At 41.2% G+C, this 23,223-nt stretch overlaps 1 protein-coding gene and 1 long non-coding RNA gene across 7 annotated transcripts in view; one reads left to right on the top strand and one right to left on the bottom strand.

Moving 5' to 3' along the window:
* mgat5 (alpha-1,6-mannosylglycoprotein 6-beta-N-acetylglucosaminyltransferase) overlaps window positions 1-21,039 on the bottom strand; it is a 123,543-nt gene extending 102,504 nt beyond the window's left edge. The window contains exons 1-4 of one of the 6 annotated variants that reach the window (XM_033024647.1): window positions 20,975-21,039; window positions 13,486-13,666; window positions 11,861-12,266; window positions 251-421 (exon numbers count right to left, since the gene is read on the bottom strand). In XM_033024647.1, coding sequence (XP_032880538.1) covers window positions 251-421; window positions 11,861-12,101 — 412 coding nt within the window. In that variant the 5' untranslated portion in view covers window positions 12,102-12,266; window positions 13,486-13,666; window positions 20,975-21,039. Of the gene's footprint in view, window positions 1-250; window positions 422-11,860; window positions 12,267-13,485; window positions 13,667-20,206; window positions 20,356-20,422; window positions 20,557-20,974 lie in introns of those variants that run through there. The other 5 variants (XM_033024648.1, XM_033024652.1, XM_033024650.1 and 2 more) reach the window with 5 other exon arrangements.
* LOC116975487 lies at window positions 20,922-22,618 on the top strand. The gene is made up of 2 exons (XR_004412634.1): window positions 20,922-21,090; window positions 22,341-22,618. It is a non-coding gene; the product is annotated as an uncharacterized LOC116975487 (long non-coding RNA).
* The last annotated feature ends 605 nt before the right edge of the window (window positions 22,619-23,223 follow it).

Here is a 23,223-nt window from a genome sequence, read left to right as displayed (position 1 = left end):
GAAGTGAGAAAGAACATGGTAGGTGTTGTCCATTTTAGAGTGCAGAACTTTTTTTTTAAACTGGCTTTAAAGGTAAATGTTGATGTTGAAAATGATTCAGTGTAGGTGTTGCAAAAGGATCAAAGGGAATTGATGTGAATACAAGTAAAATAAGCTGAATCACCACCATGGAATGGGAATGACAGGAACCTGGCCTAGACATGATAGACTGAAGACCCACTTCTGTTTCATGAGAAAATTATATGCTTACCTGCTACATTAACTTTCTCTACAGTCCCAGAGCTGGGGATCACTGTAGCAGTAGCATTTGTAGAGTTTATTCCTGTCCCATTTGAAATAATCAAGTTGTCTACTTTAGACTCCAATTTTCCAAGTCGCTGCAAAATGTTGTCAAGAAGAACAGCTAATGTCTTCTTCAAATCTGGAAAATTTAATTATAGTAACATCATTAACGGTTATAGAACTTATAATTTCTTTATCATTAAAGCTTTTAATAATTATTTGTACACAGGCTCTGTGCAGTATTATTTTTTTGAAAATGCGAAATTTAATTTCAAACACAAAGCATGCCATTATTTTAAGATTTTCTCCATTGATAAAATGGCTCATATTATGCGGCAGGGTGCAAGCATGGAACTTTATGTTTATCATGAAAAAAAAACACTTTCTAAAGCCTGTGGAAGAACTATTTTTTCAATATGTTGTTAGTGGAGAATTCCTAGCGCGTGTCAGCTGTAATCGCAGTAAACTGGCTCAGCAGCTAGTCATAGTAGGCTATCAATACGCATCCACCCTATCAATCTGACTTGTTACCCACAGGTTGTGTCCAGACATATCAGCTCAGATGTAGAAAGTTACACTAGCAGACCAATAGGAGCATACCAATAGGAGCTGCACAACAATGCATAGTTTTCCCTCAGCTATAACCAAGCTTCAACCAGTATACCCAATATTGGAATGCTTTAAAGGTTATTTGCAGGAAAAGATTGGGAATAGAGTCTCACCGCCTTTAACATAGTGTTTAAATAAATTGCATCCCTATGTTTTTTCTAAATTCTGTGATATTACAGATTTTAAAACTGGGTTTTATGATGGGCTTCTTCAAGTCCAGGACATACCTACCTGCTCATAGCTGCAATTGAACTGAAGTATGGTTACAAACATCACAATTCAGCTCAGTAAAGAATTCTCACAAACAGGAAATGGGTGTTTAAACATCATAAAATGTGTTAATAAAGTGTGGGCGGCACGGTAGAGCTACTGCCTTAGAGCGCCAGAGACCCGGGTTCAATTCTGACAACAGGTGCTGACTGTACGAAGTTTGTAAGTGTCGTCGTCGTCCCCCCCACCCCCCCCCCCCCCGGGATATTTGGTTTCCTCCCACACTCCAAAGACGTACAGGTTTGTAGGTTAATTAGCTTGGTACAAATGTAAATTGTCCAGAGTGTGTGCAGGATTGTGTTAGTGTGTGGGGATCGCTGGTCGTTGCGGACTCGGTGGGCCGAAGGGCCTGTATCTGTAAACTAAACGACCAAGAGCGCACATATCTTAAGATGTTGAAATAATATTTTAAAATGCCTTACATTATAGGCAAAAACAAAGTGCTGGAGCAACTCAGTGGGTCGGGCAGCATCCATGAGGGGAATGGATAGGGAATATTTTGGGTTTACATATCAGTGCCAAAAATAAGCACGTGGATATGCAGCAATTGAGTGATATAGATCATGTGCAGACAAAGGAGATTAGTTTAATTTGGCATCATGTTCAGCATTAAAATTGTGGGTTGAAAGGCCTGTACTTATGTAAATACATTTCCATTATGCTTTGAATATATAAATTAAAAGCAGTAGGCCATTGAAGCCCACGGCCCTGCTATTCAACAAGGTCACATTTGATCCGATCACAACCTCAATTCCACATTCCCATAAGACTACAATAATCGTTAACTCCTTTGTTTACAAATATTCAAAAACTCTCAAAGAGCAGTGGAAGCAGAGTTCCAAAGACTCTTTCTGCATCCATCTTAAATCGTTAACCCGTTAGCTTTAAACAATGACCGTTATCCTCTCCTACAAGAGGGGCTTTCTTTTGGCATACACTCTGTCAAGACCTCCAAGAATCTTGCACATTTCAGTCAAGTTCACATATTTCTAAACCTTAGTGACACAAGCATATCAGCCAACATAATCCAGTAAAATATTATAGAGAAAAATTTAGGACCAGATAATTTGTTAGGCAGTAATGATATCTCAGAAAATCAATTATATTTCACGACAGTACCCAATTAAAATAAAATTACAAGATATGTTATGAAAATCTTTCATTTACATATCGATTCAAGTGACTTATTTTACATTTGGAGTTGAAAGCAAGGGGAATTGATGGGAAATTCAGTATTTCAGCCATTACACAACTTATGCTTCAAAATATGGAAGTCACTATCAGTTGCACATAACAATATCTTGCTTTCATATTATTACTGCAAAACCTCACCCAATAAGAAACAAATGTTCCGTTTCTCTGATATCACCCAAAGAGAACTGCATTTTACATTGATCTCAACATAAAGAATTCCAAGTCAATACCCATTTAGGATTAACATTTTTGCTTTGGGTGAAAGAAATGTGGGCACGTGGGTTAGTATATTTTCAGTCATTTTCCAACAAACATTTTGGTTCAACAATATCCTTTGGAAATATTAACTAAAAGGGAACTGCAGAGTGTGATTAAAACAAAAACGTAATCTATCAAAGAGTATCCATCACCTGCGAAGAGCTCAATTAAAAATTAACCAATTTAAAAATACGACAGGACATTTTGCTAATTATATTGATAAGTAGAGCTAGAGCAGCTTCTAGCTGTGCCTACTAGGGAAAAGGCAATTCTGCATTTAGTATTGTGTAACTAACCAGATTTGATTAAGGATCTTGATTAAGAAAGAACCCCTAGGAGGTAGTGACCATAAATAATATGATAAAATTCAATATGCAGTTTCAGATTCAGATTCAGATTCAATTTTAATTGTCATTGTCAGTGTACAGTACAGAGACAACGAAATGCATTATGCAGTTTGAGACGGAGAAGATGAAATCAGATGGGTTGGTATTACTGGTGAGTAAAGGTCGATAAAACAATAACACTGAATCAAACTAAAAGTAAAAATTGTGGAAACCGGAGAAAAAAGCAGACTCAAAGTGAAGTCTGCTTTCCATATTGCGGCAACCTACATGAACACCAAAGACAAATAGTGACGACAATCACTTGCAGCAAGAATTTGAATGGATTATATAATTTAACTGTACAACGATTGGTGGATTGTCTCTTAGAGATGGTCTGCAAAGGCAACTGTTAATCATTTTGCTAGCTTTCCTCTTTGGTACAATCTTAACATTGTAGTGTGATATCAGAAATGGGTGTTGTAAAATATGTTGTATAATTACAAATGGGATTGCGTCAGTTGCTGGATATCAATGAGGGAATTGCAATAGGAATGAAGTTAGAAGCATCATGGTAGCCAGCAATTAATGACTTAAATTGGTACGTGCTGAGTGGCATGTCTCGCAGCACGAAATCACCATTTATTTATTTATTTAATTTTATTAGGGGCAATTGTCGAGAGATAATACATTCGGCATCTAAAATTATACAATTATTGTACAGCTTCATTTTTATCCTTATAACCTAAACCATGAAAATGAAAAAAGAAAAGACAAAGAAAACAAGAAAGAAAAAAAAGAATAGAAAGTGAAAAGATAGATAAAAAAGAACAAAAGAAAGTCCCCTAAACTACCAAGGTAGTGTGGCAGATATAGAAATAAGAAAAAAGAAAAAGAAAGGTGGAGATATACCTTGCCCCTCGCACGCCCCCACCTCACCCAACCCAGCATCGGATTTAAATTTGTGTTGCGCCATGCTATTGTTGTAAGAATTTGGTAAAGGGTGTCCATGCCTGAAGAAATTCATCTGTTTTTTCCGCCAAGACAAGCCTAATGTTTTCCAAATCTAGTGTCTCGGACATGTTTGTGATCCACATCTTCACTGTAGTCTGTTTACAAAATTTAAGTATTAATTTTTTCGCCGTTATCAGGCCATAGTTAAGGAAACGTCGTTGAAATATCGTTAGCTCAGAACAGGCCTCTGACATACCTAGTGTGATCAATTTTATGTCGGGATCCAATTTAGTTTAAAGTATTTTGGAAAAGATATCAAAAATTCCCCTCCAGACGTTTTGTAATTTTGTACAAGAAACAAAAGAATGGGTTATGGTTGCTTCTTGGAGGAGGCATTTATCACAAATAGGAGACATTTGGGAAGATCTTGTTCAATTTAGACTTTGAATAATAAAGTCTATGCAGTATTTTAAATTGTATTAGTGAATGCCTAACATTAAGAGAACAGTAATGTATATATAGACTTTCCTCCCAACTATCCTTTGAAATAGTTAAACCCAATTCGTCTTCCCAAGCTCGCCTAATTATTAACTTATTTGAATCCGCCTTTCTGTTCATGCATTCATCTAGTATATCTGGACCCATGGAATGACAATCTTGCGTGTGTATTTTCACAGTCTCGTATTTGAAGATATCTGAAGTAGTGACGACCTTTCAAATAATATTTCAACTGTAATTCTTGAAACAAGAGGAAGGTCCCCATCTCATAAAGGTCTCCCAGCTTTTTAATTCCTAAGCTTTCCCATTGTACAAGCGCCTTGTCTAAAGTAGACGGTTTAAACGAGGGATTATTGGCGATTGGTAAGAGGAAAGATAAATTTCTCAATTTAAGGGTTGATTTTAACTGTTTCCAGATTCGTAAGGTGCTATGGATTATCGGATTTTTCTCAAACGTTGATTTCTTCAGATGTATTGGAGAGAGAAGAATCGCGCCTATATTGAAAGGCGAACAATCTTCCCTCTCCATTTTTAACCAGTTTACTTGTTGGCATGTATCGTCCATCCAATAGATTACATTTTAATATTAGTTGCCCAGTAATAGAGAAGAAAATTAGGGAGAGCCAATCTACCGATTTCTTTAGGTTTGCATAAATGTAGATTGTGAATTCTGTGAGTTTTATAATCCCAGATAAAGTTTGTAATCACAGCCGAGTTTTTTTTTTTTTTTTTTAATAGGTTTTAAGGGAGGAAAATCAGTATTGATTGAAATAGGTACAGGAGTTGTGAAAGGAAAATCATCTTTATGGCATTTACTCTACCATAAGGGAAATCGGAAGTGTTTTTTCAAAATTGAATAAGGGCATTTAATTTGGCGATTAATGGTGGAACATTTGCTTGAAATAAGGAAGGATATTTTCTAGTCACGTAGACTCCAAGATATTAGAATTTCTACAGAAAAATTTAAAAGGGAAATTTTAGGAGGTGTGAAGAGTCTTGAGGTTTTATCGGCATAATTTCACTTTTGTTCCAGTTTATTCTATACCCTGAGAAGGAGCTGAATTGTTCTATGAGATTTAGTATATTTGGGATACTGACTAGAGAGTTGGTAATATATAATAGTACATCGTCTACACATAACGAAATCTTATTATTAGTATATTTAGTATTATAGCCATGAATGCTCGGATGTACTCTTATACTTTCAGCTAAGGGTACTATAGCAAGGGCAAATAACATTGGTGATAATGTACACCCTTGTCTATTGCCCCTGGATAATTGAAATTTAGGTGAGAGAGTTTGATTAGTCAGTATTCTGGCAGTCGGGTTGTTATATAACAAATTTATCCATGAAATAAAATTTTCCCCTAGTTGGAATTTTTGCAATACTGTGAAGAGATATTCCCATTCTACTTTGTCAAATGCTTTTTCTGCATCTAAGGAAATAATTGATAAGTCTTCGTTAATCGTTCTGTGTGAGTACATTATATTAAACAAGCGTCTCTGGTTATTGAACGAATGTCTCTTGGCTATAAACCCAGTTTGATCAGAGTGTATTAATTTACTAACGTGCTTACTTAGTCTTCTTGCCAGGGTTTTAGCTAATATTTTCTGATCTGTATTTAAAAGAGCTATTGCTCTATATGATCGTGGCGCTTCAAGATCTTTATCTTTTTTGGGTATCAGTGTAATAGTTCATTCGGCTAAAGTTTATGGTAACGTCTGTTCTTTAAATGCGTGTATATAAAGGGCTTGTAAGCTAGGAGAAATTAATTCATAATTTTTTTAATAAAATTTGTTACTGAACCCATCTGGGCCTGGCATTTTACCATTATTCAGTGATTTAATAGTCTCTTCAATATATTTTACTGTAATCTGCGCTCTTAATGCTTCACGTTCCGCCGCATTGAGTGACGGAAGATTGCAATTGTCAAGGAAGTTTTTAATCTTTATAGTTTCTACTGAAGTTTTAGATGTGTATAAATTTTGATATAATTGTAAAAATCTTTCATTGATATCTTTAGGGAGTGTAACCAGCTCACCTTTTTCTGATCTAATTTTTTGAATGGTGTGATCTTTTTCCACATTTCTCAGCTGACGTGCCAGGGGTTTGTGTGGTTTGTCACCAAATTCAAAGTTTTTTTGCTTAGTATATTGAAATAACTAATGACTGTTGCAGAAAGAATTTGATTTAACTTGAATTTTAATACTGCTATCTTATTTTGTTTGTCAATAGAGGGATCGGTAGCATTTTTTAATCAAGCTGTCTAATCTGTTCCTCTAAAACCGATTGTTCAGACCTGTTTTTTTTATTTTGATACGCTTGATATGAGATAATAGAACCTCTGATAAAGGCCTTAAAAGATTCTCATAATAAAAAGGCTAAAATACCAGGTGTCATTTGTCTCATAAATTGTTCTATCTGTTGCTTCAAATATTCACAGCAACCTAGATCGGTTAATATTTGAGGATTAAATCTCCAGAACGTTTTTTTATTATGCATTCCTAATTTTAAGGAGAATGTTAATGGACAATGATTGGAAATAATATTATTATGATATTTGGGATTTATTGTGAAAGGGATTAATTTTGTGTCCACCAGAAAATAATCAATAAGTGTATACGTTTTGTAAATGGCTGAATAAAAATAATATTCTCTTCCGGATGGATTAGCAATCCTCCATACATTTTTTAAATGTTTAGAAGTTTGCTGGATTTTGATTTTGTATAATATCTCCTTTGCTGTGAGGATTTATCCAGATATTGGTCCAGTACACAAATGAAGCACCCCCCCCCCCCCCCCCCCCCCAAAGAAACAGAATTTTTTTTTTTTTAAAGGAACACAGCTACTAATATTCTTACAATCGAAAAGTGCAACTAAGTTTTCATATCCCCTTCAAGGCCAACCAATGAATGGAATTTACACAAATTCTCAACAATTAATTTGTCTTCAGCGTATGACTAGCTTTGTGGGAAGGAATGATTGAATTATAATAAGGGATGATGTAGTAATGGGACTAGTCAAAAAAATCTGCATTTGAACATCATTCGGTCAAAGAAGTCAGAACATGGCCACAGGGAGCTACCGCAGCACTACACGACTGTTTCAAAACCACACAGTGGGCCATTTTCAGAGAGGCAGCAACAGATGACAGGCATCTACCTCCAAGAATACACAGAATCCGTCATCGGATACATCAATAAATGCATTGATGATGTAACGGTGGTCAAAACCGTCAGGAGGCGTGCCAATCAGAAACCTTGGCTAACTGGGGAAGTGTGTTCCCTACTGAGAATCCGGAATGCTGCATTTAAATCTGGGGACAACGCAGCATACAAACTGGCAAGGTGTAACCTATCCCGGGGGATCAGGGAAGCGAAGAGGCTGTATGGACAAAAACTTAATAGCCACTTCGCAAATGACAAAGACACACGTAGTTTGGGGCAGGGATTTCATACCATCACTGACTACGCCCCCCCCGCTGCGGATATGCCAAAACGACCCCTCTCTGCCAGATGAACTGAACGAGTTCTAAGCACGGTTTGAGGTAAAAGACAGCACCCAGACACGTGCACTACTGCCATCTCCCAGTGACCAGTCGCTCAGGCTGTCCGCAGCCGGAGTTAAAAAGGCCTTTGCCAGCATCAATCCACGCAAAGCTGCAGGGCCGGACAACATTCCTGGATGCGTTTTAAGAGACTGCGCCGAGCAACTGAAAGATGTCTTCACAGACATTTTTAACATCTCACTCAGCCAGGCAGTAGTGCCCAACTGTCTTAAGAGTGCCGCCATCGTCCCTGTCCCGAAGAAACCAAACCCAGCCTGCCATAATGACTTTCGACCAGTGGCTCTAACACCCATAGTAATTAAGTGTTTTGAGCGACTGGTTATGCAGCATATCAAAAATAGTCTACCTGCCGACCTAGACCCACTGCAGTTCGCCTATAGAGCCAACCGATCCACAGAGGACGCAGTCTCAACAACACTGAACCTTGTACTGTCACACCTTGATCGGAAAAATACTTATGCCAGGATCCTCTTCATGGATTTCAGCTCTGCTTTTAACACAATCATTCCGCAGCAGCTGGTGGAGAAGTTGGAGCTATTGGGATTGATGCTGGCACATGTAACTGGGTCCTGAACTTTCTATCGCAACGGCAGCAGACAGTCAGGGTGGGCAGTAGGACATCAAAAACCATAGCCGTGAGCACTGGCTCGCCCCAAGGCTGTGATCTAAGCCCCCTGCTGTTTAGTCTGCTTACACACGACTGTACTGCTAGACTCAACAATAACTTCATCAACAAGTTCGCTGATGACACAACAGTGGTGGGTCTCATCAGTGACAATGATGAGTCGGCGTACAGGATGGAGGTGGAGCTGCTCACAGGACGGTGCAAATCCCACAACCTCATTCTCAACGTGGGAAAAACTAAGGAGATGGTGGTCGACTTCAGGAGGCCGGGAAAACAACACCATACACCTCTGCACATCGATGGAGCTGATGTGGAAAGGGTCAGCAGCTTGAAGTTCCTAGGACTCCACCTGTCAGATGACCTGACGTCCACGACCAACACCACAGCACTGGTCAAGAGAGCCCAGCAGCGACTGCACCCTCTCCGAAGACTACGGAAAGCAGGTCTCCCCACTACACACCTACGAACTTTTTATAGGGGGACAATCGAGAGCACATTAACCTACGGCATCACTTCCTGGTTCGGGAGCTGCAAAGCGTACAAACGGCACCAACTAGACAGGACTGTGAAGACCGCCAGCAGGATTATTGGTGCTCCACTCCCTTTCCTGCTGGACATATACAGGAAGAGATGTATCAGCAGAGCCATCTCCATCATCAAAGACCCCTACCACCCATCGCATCACATATGCTCCATCCTGCCATCTGGGAAGAGGTACAGCATTAGCTGCAAAACCAGCAGGATGCTACTCAGCTTCTTCCCGCAGGCTATAAGACTGATAAACGAACTTTGCCCCCTGCCAAAGTACACCACCAACCTGGACACACTGCAGCAGAGCCACTGTGGTGCCGCTGCCGATCGGAACGCCTGTTGATGTTTAGTAGAGAGTAGAGTGTTTAATTTGTTCATGATGATATATGTATTTTTATTTCTATTTATTTTTTACTGTACACTGAATGGACACTGGTTGAGCAACGTTTTTTTGTTTTCTCTGGGTATGTGAGTACTCAGGAAAATGACAATAAAGATATACTTGACTTGATCATTCAATAATCGCAAATTTGCCTGTGCAGTTCACAATTTAAAAGAGGCTGCCCCACTTGGGCGACCTAATCCGCGAGTTCTGACGAGTTTGCCCTCGACTCATACTCGCAGCATGGTCGACACGAGGTGGTAGGTCTTTGTAACTCTCCTTCATGCTCGAGAGTAGTTCTCGTGTACTCGAGACCTCAGCTAGGTTGCGGCGTATTTTTCAACATGTTGAAAAATGCCCGCGGGTAAAAAAAGGTCGCCGTAGGTTTAGTCGTAGTAGGTCGGCATGTTAGTCGTAGGTAATCGAGGGTAGTCGAAGGTAGTCGTAGATAGTCTTCATCATAGTCGAAGGGAGGTCGAAAGGTGGTCGAAGGAGGTCGTCTTCACTCTCCACTATTCGGTGTCCAACTTTCCCGAAGATAGTCGGTAGCTAGTTGAAGCTGGTCTTCAACAAAGTCGAAGGAGGTCAAAGGAGGTCTTCTGCATAGTCAAAGGAGGTCTTCAACATGACTTTCTTTTCAAACTCTTATAAACTCGCCAATTAGGTCGCCCAAGTGGGACAGCCCCTTTACTGCTCACACATCAAAATAAATCTACTGTCAAACATTCACAGATACATCCTTACCAACTGAGGCCTCAATGATCAATTCACTGCCAAAAGAGATATAGACTACATTATTTACTTGCAAGATATTAATGCTAAACCCAAATGAATGAAATGGTAACTTTTGTCAAATTTCCCAGATAGAAAACTTGTAATAAAAACTGGAGGAAGCCACCAAGGATACATTTAATTTAAAAAGCTTAAAATATTGCAACTATAAGGCCACAAAAATTACCATTCCTCACGTACTTGAATATATACACAATGTTGAAAGCACCCAAGCAAAAAAACAAACAAACAAAACCACAGCAGGAAGATATTCAAATTTGATCATAGGCAGGGCCATTCTGGGCACACATTTATTGAGTTGATAAATAAGATAAACTGTGCAGGAAGGAACTGCAGATGCTGGTTTAAACTGAAGATAAACACAAAATGCAGGAGTTATTCAACGGGACAGGCAGCATCTCCAGAGAAGGGATGGGTGATGTTTAGGATTGAGACCCTCTTCAGACAAAGAAGGGTCTCGACTCGAAACGTCACCCAATCCTTATCTCCGGAGGTGCTGCTGTCCCGCTGAGTTACTCCAGCACTTTGTGTCTAATTTCAATAAAGTAAACTTTTTGGTGCATTGTGGTTATTTGTGTAACTCACTTATGTTTGAAATTCCATAACCCTATCAGCCACATTAATTAGTTGACACCCAAATATGCAGTGAACACCAAGACAAGATTTCCGCGATGGTGTTATCTGCTAAAGCACACTGTCATAGTTATTAACTATCTAACTTAGAATTAAACATGTTGATAGTCATAACTAACAGTTACAAAGGAATCTTTGAGTATCTTTTGATTTTGAGTATAGAAGTTAAGAGGTCATGTTGCATTTCCACAAGACAATTGTGATAGCGTATTTAGTGTAATGTGTTCAGTTCTGGGCACCATGTTATAGAAAAGATGTTGTCAAGTTGGAAAGGGTGCAGAGAAGATTTACAAGGATGGTGCCAGGCCGAGGGTCCGAGCAATAGGGAGAGGTTCAGTAGGCTGGGACTCCATTCCCTGGAATGCAGGAGGATGAGGGGTGATCTTATAAAGGTGTATAAAATCATGGGAGGAATAGATCAGGTAGTTGCAGGAGTCTCTTGCCTAGAATAGGGGAAATAGAGAACCAGAGGGTATAGGTTTAAGGTGAAAGGAGAAAGATTTTATAAGAATCTGAGGGGAAACTTTTTCCACACAAAGGGTGGCGGGTGTATGGAACATGCTCCCGGAAGACGGCTGGGACAGGGACTATGGCAACGTTCAAGAAGTAATTAGACAGGTACATGGATAGAACTGGTTTAGATGGATATGAACCAAATGCAAGCAAGTGGGACGAGTGTAGATGTAACATGTTGGTCGGCTGAATGCCCCTTTTCCACACCGTATGACTCTAAATCTGGTGTGCAGCAGCACTAGTCCCATAAAGAGGCATCAATGACTTTTGAACGGCATTGATTAAATATGATGGCTAATGACAGCTCAATTTAATCTAAATAACAGAAATTGTATAGTGAAATACAGATTAGTTTCCAAACACTACAGGAAAATAGCTTAAAACACATATACCACGAGCAATTTTTCAAACCGAATGATAAACTTACCGTATGCAGTCATTGTGCCGACATATGGTCCATCCGCTACGTTTTGGTTTTCTTCTGCCAAAGCTTTGATATATCGTTTACTAAGGTCCAGGATTTGTTCACGAAGCATAGCGCTGCTTTCATGTTGCGTTCGTTGTTGGATTGTAAAGTGCAGAAGCATCATTCCCCATATGAATCCAAATGCCACCAAAAAAAAGCCTAGTTTTTGTGAAGATAACTTCCAGAGATGAAAGTTTGCCATTGTTTTCAATAGTTAAGATATTCTGGGGTAAAGTACTCATAAATAAAGCACACGATCTTACAGGTTATGTACCCACAATAACTTGTTCACATCCATAAAGTGCTCCATTTGAAAAATAATCTTCAATATGGCAGCCCAGATACATCTGTCATTCTTGTCCTAGGACTATAGAAAAATATAAATGTTAGGAACTAATCAAAAACACCACCATTTAAGAGGTGCAAACATCCATAAATTACACAAGGATTGTTATAATTACAGATAATTCAGTCAATATGATCATTAGGTGACATTTAATTTTCAATCCAGATGATTGTAAACAAATTTTAAAACCCCCTTGGAAATTATCTTTTTTAAGGTTTTATACATAATTTAGATCAAGTGGTTAAGGATAACATTATGATACAAAACTGGCTGGAAGCATGAACTGTGAGGAAGATGAAGCAAGGCTTCAAAGTGATATGGCCAGGTTAAATGAACAAGCAAAGACATGATAAATTGCTCATAAATGTAGATTAGAAAAGTAAATTTTAAATGTTGATAGATGAAAGGGTGGTTGTGTTCAGAGGCATGCATATCACGTAATGAATCATGGAAAGTTAATATGCAGGTGCAGCATGCAATTAGGAAAACAAACAATATTTTGGCATTCATTGTACATCATTGGATCTGGAATTAAAGTCTGGTTTTACTACCCGAGGATGGACATACTTGCCATCTAGGGAGGGCATCAAAGCTGCACAGATCAATTTCTGAGATGGTGGGTTTTCCCCATGGAAGGACTGATGGCCTATACAACTTTCTATTTCATATGTAACTAACTTCCCTGATGTCAAAGTTATTTTAATCTTCAACTAAATCCACAGAATTAGCTCTATTGAACCATACATGTTGATGATATGTACATCGTTTATTAAACATACTGCATCAAGGTACAAATTAGTTAATTTCTGGATCAAATAATTTGAAGTACCAGGGGAAATTTAAACTTCACTCTCCCCACAGAAAAATAATGGATTTTTTCAATGGAAATTTGCACTTAGTTCGCCTGGTATGCTGCCTGACCTGCTGAGTTACTCCAGCACTTTGCATACTTTGATGGATTTTATCAGTGCATCCTTCAATGGATTATCAGTTATTTTTCCCTCTAGCTCCCCAATTCATTAATTTTCTATGATTATAGGCGTCATGTTATAGATTATAGAAATATTTCTCCAAATCATGTGCGTTCTGCATCACGTGATGTAGAATACATAATGAAGTAATACATTTATACAATCCAAAAAGCAACACATTCCCACTTCATTGAGCTCATTTTATTAGTTAACTCAAATTTTAAAGAAAAAAAATACTCTACAAGAGGAGAAAGTATCCAATAACTTACCTTTCTTTTGGAGGATAGTAAATACAATTGTTCAGATTTGATATTAGAACTTTAAAGTTATTCAGGAATCCCCCAGGAACCATGGACATCAGCCAACCTTTCAACATCTCTCCATCAACCTGAACAAAGTTTATGATTCCATTCCAGCTAATACATCATTGTTCCCGATAGCAAATCGTGCCTGCAAACAATAACCTTAATTACCCAAACATCTGCACAGCCTGTAAAGACTTTTATCACGTGTTGAGCTTAGTTGACTCCAACCATGGGCAGAGATCGCTTTTATAACATATGGGGGTGGAGGGGGGGGACACAATGAGGCCTGACATCTAGGACAGGGGTCGGCAACCTACGGTCCACGGGCCGGATTGGGCCCGTAACCCGAAATCATCTGGCCCGCAGATGTATTTTGTTCAATTAATTTTCGTGACCTGGTAACTGCAGCCAGTCCCGGGGAACGCAGGCAACTTGGGCGCTACTGTCAGACCTGGGGAACTGAGCCGACCTGGGCCCTACTGCCAGTCCCGGGACAGGCAAGCCGACCTGGGCGCTACAGCCAGTCCCAGGACAGGCGAGCCGACCTGGGCGCTACAGCCAGTCCCAGGACAGGCGAGCCGACCTGGGCGCTACAGCCAGTCCCAGGACAGGCGGGCCGACCTGGGCGCTACAGCCAGTCCCAGGACAGGCGAGCGAACCCACACCCCCCACCTTCCCTCCCCTTTTCTTGATCTAGTTTTTGATATTGGGAACAAAACAGAAAGTTTTAGTTTTAAGATACATGGATAACATAGAACTAGTGTGAAGAGGTGATCAATGAACAGAGTGGAATCGGTGGGCCGAATCCACACCATCCATTGATCACCTGTTCACACCAGTTCTATGCTATCCCACTTTCTTATCCATTCCCTGCATATTAGGGGCAATTCACAACAGTCAATTAACATGCAAACCCACATGGTTTTTGGTATGCAGGAGGAAACTGGACCTCACGCAGCAAGCCCACGCAGTCACAGGGAGAATGTGCAAACTCCACACAGATAGCACTCCAAATCAGGATCAAACCTGGGTCTCAGACTCCGTGAAGCAGTTCTACCAGCAGTGCCACTCTGCCATCCTTAGTTTGCAGATAATACAAAACGTATCCAACAAGTAAAAGGTGAACAGGATAGGAGCAGACTTGAGGGGATATTGATAGACTAGTGCGATATTTTAATGCAGATTTTGAAATGACGCAGAATTGCAGTGTAATAATAATCTTTTTTTTTGGGGGTGGGAGATGAAGAACAGAGGGATATATTAATACATTTGAAAATGGCAAGGCAAATGGGGAAATCAGAATCAAGTAACATCAGGACAGAAAGGCATCATGGGAATCATAGTTATACGAGATACATTTGGTTGGGGAGAAATGTCTTTACCCAGAAAATTGTGAGTCTGCAGAATTCTCTGCCACAGAGGGCAGTGGAGGCCAATTCACTGGATGTTTTCAAGAGAGAGTTGTATTTGTTCTTGGGGCTAGAGGGATCAAGGGATGTGGGGATGGGGCAGGTACTGATTTTGGATGATCAGCCATGATCATGTTGAGTGGTGGTGCTGGCTCGGGGGGCCGACTCCTGCACCTATTTTTCTATGTTTCTATGTCCTTGGTTCATCACCTTTGTTGGTTAGATTTTTATTTTTGGGGGCATACCATTCACCTGTCCATCTCCATCTGTTTATCAGACTGGAATTATATCTTTCTGCTTATGGCGACACTGCAGTAACTCTCTAGGAAGGGTTATGTGTCAAGCCGTAATCTGAATTATGGGTTAAGTGATTTATTATGGAAATGTTTGACATTAAATGCATAGAAATACAAATTATGCATATTGTCAAAACAAAAGTGAACTGGAGAGACAGCCAAAAGTGGTTGAACATATTCACGGTTCAATTATTTGCCCTGCCGTAACACTTCCATGATTAACCCACAGACACATTTTTCTGTAGCTAAAATTCTTCACAGTCCAGTTAACCATATAACCATATAACAATTACAGCACGGAAACAGGCCATCTCGGCCCTACAAGTCCGTGCCGAACAACTTTTTTCCCTTAGTCCCACCTGCCTGAACTCATACCATAACCCTCCATTCCCTTCTCATCCATATGCCTATCCAATTTATTTTTAAATGATACCAACGAACCTGCCGCCACCACTTCCACTGGAAGCTCATTCCACACCGCTACCACTCTCTGAGTAAAGAAGTTCCCCCTCATGTTACCCCTAAACTTCTGTCCCTTAATTCTGAAGTCGTGTCCTCTTGTTTGAATCTTCCCTATTCTCAAAGGGAAAAGCTTGATCACATCAACTCTGTCTATCCCTCTCATCATTTTAAAGACCTCTATCAAGTCCCCCCTTAACCTTCTGCGCTCCAGAGAATAAAGACCTAACTTATTCAACCTATCTCTGTAACTTAGTTGTTGAAACCCAGGCAACATTCTAGTAAATCTCCTCTGTACTCTCTCTATTTTGTTGACATCCTTCCTATAATTGGGCGACCAAAATTGTACACCATACTCCAGATTTGGTCTCACCAATGACTTGTACAATTTTAACATTACATCCCAGCTTCTCTACTCAAGTTCCATTAGGAAGATTTTTAATAACGATGATTCTCTCAAACACCTACAGATCTGCTATAGATAATATTCTGATGGGATGCATCGCAGCCTGGCATGGCAACTCCTCCATTATCTGTCTAAACCTGCAGAGAATGGTGAACACAACCCTGTCCATGATCGCCCAGTGAACACTTGGGCAATCATGTTGCAGTTGTATAAGACGTTGGTGAGACCGCATTTAGAGTATTGTGTTCAGTTTTGGGCATCATGTTATAGGAAAGATAGTCAAGCTTGAGAGGTTTCAGAGAAGATTTACAAGGATGCTGACAGGACAAGAGGGTCTGAGCAAAAGGGAGAGGATGAGTAGGCTAGGTCTCTATTCCTTGGAACACAGGCGGACGAGGAGTGATCTTATTAAGGTGTATAAAATCATGAGAGGAATAGATCAGGTAGATGCACAGAATCTCTTGCCCAGAGTAGGGGAATCGAAGACCAGAGGACATAGGTTCAAGGTGAAGGGGAACAGATTTAATAGGAATCTGAGGGGAAACTTTGACACACAAATGGCAGTGGGTGTATGGAACAAGCTGCCAGAGGAGATGGCTGGGACTATCCCACTTTATGAGAAACAGTTAGACAGGTACATTAGACAGGACAAGTTTGGAGGGACTAGTGTAGCTGGGACAAGTTGGGCAGAAGGGCCCGTTTCCACACCGTATCACTCTATGACTTGTGCTAGTTTGTTAGAGCGTTGATAATATATGCAAGCGAATACTAACCCTTCATAAAATTGCTGGTTATGTCTTACATTAAGCACTGTGTACAATTTTTGGATATAATCTTAACAAGAAATGTGGGCTTCATGTATTGTTGCAAATTGTGGTCTTAGATAGCTGTAGAGATTAGAGAAACTTGCATTTTTCTCCTAGAAACAATAATGGAAAAGACCAGACACAATAAAACACCAAAACTGCAGGAACTTTGATAAGCTTAGTTGGTTACAACTAGTTGGGAAGTGGGGGGGAGGGAGGGAGAGAATTCCTCCCCCAATCTGAATGCACTACGTGAAAGAATAACGGAAGCAAATCCTACTGGAACATGAGAAAAAACAGCTGAAAGAGGATTAAATTGCAGGGGTGAGAGTAGACAACAGGTGGATTATGAGGCATTTATTTTAAGCAGAAAGGAATTAGGTATGAAAGGGTTATACCAATGGAGTGGCTAAAGAAGTAGATACAGAATAAGTAAGCTTTTTAGACACAAAATGCCAGAGTATCTCAGCAGGATAGGTGTCATCTCCAGAGAGGAGGAATGGGTGACGTTTCAGGTCGACGCCCTTCTTCAGACAGATTCTGAAGAGCCTCGACCCAAACATCACCCATTCCTTCTCTCCAGAGATGCTGCCTGCCCCGCTGAATTACTCCAGCATTCTATGACTGTTCGGTGTAAACCAGCATCTTCAGTTCCTTCCTACACAGGAAGGAATTTACTTGTTTAAAAGTGGAATAAGAGTCTTGTACGAAGACTATTAAGAAGCAGTGGCTTAGGATAAGCCACCACAGAAATATGAAGACCGCAAGTTATAATTATAGGTTCACATTTCCTTATAGGTATTGTTTCTGGAAAAATCATCATGATCTAATCACTACCTACTTCACAAACAGATGAAATACATGACAACTATTTAACAACGTGCAGGTATTCGAATTGCACTACAACTTGCATTTATAAAGCATATTTAACATTATAATGCTTCTCAACCTCCTACAGAGGTACCAGAAGGCAAAATTTGATGTTAAAAGGGGGACCAGGAAAGGCAAATCAAAACGTTGACCACAGTGCACATTAACATGGAAGAGGACGGGAACTCTACCCTTTCAGATGCAGGTATCGACAGATAAAGCCATCATTGATAAGAGAATGCAGGGTGACTTGGACAGGTTGGGGGAGTGGGCAGATGAAGTTTAATGCGGATAAATGTGATGTTATCCACTTTGGTATCAAAAACAGGAAGGCAGATTACTATCTAAATGGCGTCAAATTGGGAAAAGGGGAAGTAAAATGGGATCTGGGGGTCCTTGTTCATCAGTCTATGAAAGTAAGCATGCAGGCACAGCAGGCAGTGAAGAAAGCGAATGGCATGTTGGCCTTTATAACAAGAGTAGTCAAGTGTAGGAGCGAAGAGGTCCTTCTGCAGTTGTACAGAGCCCTAGTAAGACCACACCTGGAGTATTGTGTGCAGTTTTGGACCCTAATTTGAGGAAGGACATTCTTGCTATTGAGGGAGTAGGCTTACAAGGTTAATTCCCGGGATGGCGGGACTGTTATATGCTGAGAGAATGGAGCGGCTGGGCTTGTACACTGGAGTTTAGAAGGATGAGAGGATATCTTATTGAAACATAAGATTGTTAAGGGTTTGGACACGCTAGAGGCAGGAAACGTGTTCCCGATGTTGGGGGAGTCCAGAACCAGGGACCACAGTTTAAGAATAAGGGGCACGCCATTTAGAACGGAGACGAGGAAACACTTTTTCTCACAGAGAGTTGTGTGTGGAATTCTCTGCCTCAGAGGGCGGTGGAGGCCGGTTCTCTGGATACTTTCAAGAGAGAGCTAGATAGGGCTCTTAAAGATAACGGGGTATATGGGGAGAAGGCAGGAATGGGGCACTGATTGGGGATGATCAGCCATGATCACATTGAATGGCTTGAAGGGCCGACTGGCCTACTCCTGCATCTATTGTCTATTGACCAAAGTAAATTATAAAGCAAACAAAAGATGGAAAACATTGGAAAGATGAAAAAAGTGGAGGGATTCTTCATTGAATGTATTGTGCAGAGCAGACATTAATTAAATTACAGAGGTGGACATAGATGGTATACATGAGTACAAGACACAGATCACACTCCTAGTTTCATAGGATTTAAGTTATGAACTGTCCAATCCCACATAAAACAGTAGACAGGGAGGAAAGATGGAAATGGTGGCTTCCAGGACATTGATGCGAGAGGACAAATGGAATCAGGGACCAAGGTAAGAATCTAATTGGAGGAAACATCTATTTGTGTCACTGAATGTTAGACATACAATGGAGTTTTGGGAAAGATGGTAATGGATTAAACTGTAATTCCAAGAACACACCACGATTAATGCTGCTACTTTTTTTGTGTGCTGCATTGGCAAGAAGCATTTCACTACACCTATGGTGTATGTGACCAATAAATAACCTTTGAACCTTTGTGCGTCCATATTCCACATCAGCTAGCTAAATGTGCTGAGCCATCCAACCAACCAAGCACCAGGCTTGTCCAGTGGATGTATTCTAGTTGTTATCAACGATGAGACAAGCCGCAGGAACATGTAGCTGGCAGAAGACATTTTTCTCTTCAACTTGAACTGCATTTGATATTTTTCGATCCCTTAATACATTCGCCTCTTTGCTCTCATACGAACGCAAATCCCATCATGAGATTCGGATAAACACTGTAATCAGATTTTGAGCTTTCAAAACAAAAATCACGTCCGCCGAATTGGTTCTTGTTACACTTATGAGCCCAACAACAACCTTGCCAATACCAGCACCATAGGAATTTTCACTTCGGGTCCGCTCAGTGTAAATATATAAATTGCTTGTATTGAGTAACCTTGGAGAGCTCTTTCCTCACGATCTGGCTACAGTACCAGCGCTCACGTTATTTCGCCGCTTGGGCAGACAGGGTCTCTCTTTGTTGCTTTTAACCAAGGATAAATAGATACATAAATAAATAAATAAATAAATAAAAGGCTGCCAGCTCGGTGATAAACAAATCTTGAGATAAATCCATCAGTTCTCATACCACAATAAAACTACAAGCCCCGTGTTGTTAAATCGAGAAAACACGATTGGCAACAAAGGATGACGAAAATATATTGTAATGATCCACCCTTGGAAGAAAAATTGCCGAAGGAAAAAATACCACACACACACAGCAAGGGTTCAGCGCGGTTTTCATCCTCACCTGGTTTGCGATCTCATGCCACAAACAAAAACACTGTAGTTTTTAATTCTCCAATAGACTTAACTAAAGCTAGTTGAAGTTAAACGCGTGTATTTAAAAAAAAAAATGTACCCCTACATGCCTTACCCTTCCTCGTGCCCTGAGCGCGGATGTGTAGATTTAATTTATTTCTCACACACACACACACATTCAGCGCAGTGCCAGCCAGCCACCTCCCTCCTCCAGTCTGTTTTAAATCGCTCGAGCGCAAGCGGCCGAGCAACGCCAGTGGGCGCAGTGCGCACGCGCCCCCGTACCGGCGGGGCGGGGCTCCCCTCGCGAGATGGAGTCGCTGCCTCTCACCTGATTCGACTGGTGTATTCCGTCGCCTCGCTCCCCTCACACACCAAAAAAAACACATCAACTATCAGACCACGTGGAAGGTTCCAGAAGGGCGAGGCGAGCCGATATCTCGTGCAACAGGAGCGATCGCCCGCCTACGCAAAGTCCTCGCCGCCCTGGCTCCTTTAGCTCTCTCGCTCTCTGCCTGCATCAATTGCGGCTCAACAACGACGACGATATTACTCAAAGATCTTTGATACAGGCAGACATGCGCTGCCGGGCGAAACACTGCCGCTCGCCGGTCAGCTGAGTCCCTTCATTGAGCAGCCGCAGTGAGCAAAGATCCTAGAGCTTTGGCAGTGAGCGCCACCGCTGCTAAACACAACGAAGGGTACTGTTTGTGTAAAAGGGGAAGGTGATAACTATCTGAGATTTACAGCCAAAACGAAGGCGGCGAGTACACACAATTACTCGTTGTTGAATCTGACTTTCACGCTTAACGTAATCATCACATATATCTATTTGCGTTCTAACCGTGTGCTTTTGTTGGCATGTTAAATGCTTTGCCCTTACCATCCCGGAAAAGTTGCAAAATCGCTCCCCGTTGAAGAAGTACGGAACTTCTTTGCTCAGTCGCCTGTATGACTCATCGGTAAGGACAGAACAAGAACGTCAGTCAGCCAACGGAGGTACACAAAATTGCTGGAGAAACTCAGTGGGTGCAGCAGCATCTATGGAGCGAAGGAAATAGGCGACGTTTCGGGCCGAAACCCTTCTTCAGACTGATGGGAGGTGGGGGGCAAAGATCTTATAGCGGAGCTATAGGTTCTTTGGTGGGGGGGAGAAGGAAGGAAAACGGGAGGAGGAGGAGCCCGAGGGCCGGCGGATGGGAGGGTGGGAGGAGACAGCTAGAGGGTTGAGGAAGGGGAGGAGACAGCAAGGACTAGCAAAATTGGGAGAATTCAATGTTAATGCCATCCGGACGCAAGGTCCCCAGACGGAATATGAGGTGCTGATCCTCCAATTTCCGCTGTTGCTCACTCTGGCAATGGAGGAGACCCAGGACAGAGAGGTCGGATTGGGAATGGGAGGGGGAGTTGAAGTGCTGAGCCACCGGGACGTTAGGTTGGTTATTGCGGACTGAGCGGAGGTGTTCGGCGAAACGATCGCCCAACCTACGCTTAGTCTCCCCGATGTAAATCAGCTGACATCTAGAGCAGCGGATGCAGTAGATGAGGTTGGAGGAGATACAGGTGAACCTTTGTCGCACCTTGGGTCCTTGAATGGAGTCGAGGGGGGAGGTGAAGGGACAGGTGTTGCATTTCTTGCGGTTGCAACGGAAAGTGCCCGGGGAGGGGGTGGTGCGGGAGGGAAGGGAAGAATTGACAAGGGAGTTGCGGAGGGAGCGGTCTTTGCGGAAGGCAGACATGGGGGGAGATGGGAAGATGTGGCGAGTGGTGGGGTCACGTTGGAGGTGGCGGAAATGGCGGAGGATTATGTGTTGTATTTGCCGGCTGGTGGGGTGAAAGGTGAGGACCAGGGGGACTCTGCCCTTGTTGCGAGTGCGGGGATGGGGAGAGAGAGCAGTGTTACGGGGTATGGATGAGACCCTGGTGTGAGCTTCATCTATGGTGGCGGAGGGGAATCCCCGTTCCCTGAAGAACGAGGACATTTCCGATGCCCTGGTATGGAATGTCTCATCCTGGGAACAGATGCTGCGTAGGCGGAGGAATTGGGAGTAGGGGATGGAGTCTTTACAGGGGGCAGGGTGGGAAGACGTGTAGTCCAGATAGCCATGTGAGTCAGTGGGTTTATAATGTATGTCGGTCAGGAGTCTGTCCCCTGCGATGGAGATGGTGAGGTCAAGGAATGGTAGGGAAGTGTCGGAAATGGTCCAGGTGTATTGGAGTGCCGGATGGAAGTTAGTCAGCCAACGGAGCCGGTTTCCAACAAGAGGCCTTCCTTCTGGTAAATCTCTATCCAGCCCATTCTGTTCCTGTATGGATTTAAAGTTTTCAGCAGAAGGCATCTCATGCAGTGCTATAAGCCAAAAACGGCCAAACTGATACTTAAAACATTTAACAAAAGCACCACAAACAAGACCCGTTATAAAAACGATTTGCTTTGTAGTTCATCTACACTTTGAACTAAAAGGATTTAAAAAAATGTTTTATACAACTACTTATTTTTCAATAAATGCATTTTGACTGCTTAGGATTTATTATCTACACGGGAACAAATAATTTGGAAAAACAAATGAGTCAAATTCTGAGGGATATCATTGAGAATGTCTCTCGTATTAAACCATCAGGATAATGTCTTCAGATAGTCTGCGGTTGATCCTTCCATCATATGTCAGAGACTGAAAGATGTATAGATATTAAGAGAATCAAGGGATATGTTATTGCTACTGGAAAGTGATGCTGATGTAAAAGATCGTCCATGATCTTGATAGATGCTGGAACAGACACTGGGGCAAATGGCCTATACTGTTAAATGTTGCAGACTTAAATTATATTTATAAATTAAAGTTATAAATGTTAAATCTTATTCTCTCTACCAGTGGTGAGTGACAGAATAGAAGCAATAGATTTGATAGAGTCAAGTTCAAGTGAGTTTATTGTCATGTGTCCCTGTATAGGACAATGAAATTCTTGCTTTGCTTAAGCACACAGAAAATAGTAGGCATTTACTACAAAACAGATAAATGTGTCCATATACCATGATATAAATATATACACACATGAATAAATAAACTGGTAGTGCAAATAACAGAAAGTGGTTGCTAATAATCAGAGTTTTGTCCGAGCCAGGTTTAATAG

Source organism: Amblyraja radiata, chromosome 7 (genome assembly GCF_010909765.2).
Source record: "Amblyraja radiata isolate CabotCenter1 chromosome 7, sAmbRad1.1.pri, whole genome shotgun sequence".
Lineage (NCBI taxonomy): Eukaryota > Metazoa > Chordata > Chondrichthyes > Rajiformes > Rajidae > Amblyraja > Amblyraja radiata.
Note: the sequence above shows the minus strand (reverse complement) of the source record. Positions and strands in the feature narration are given on the sequence as shown.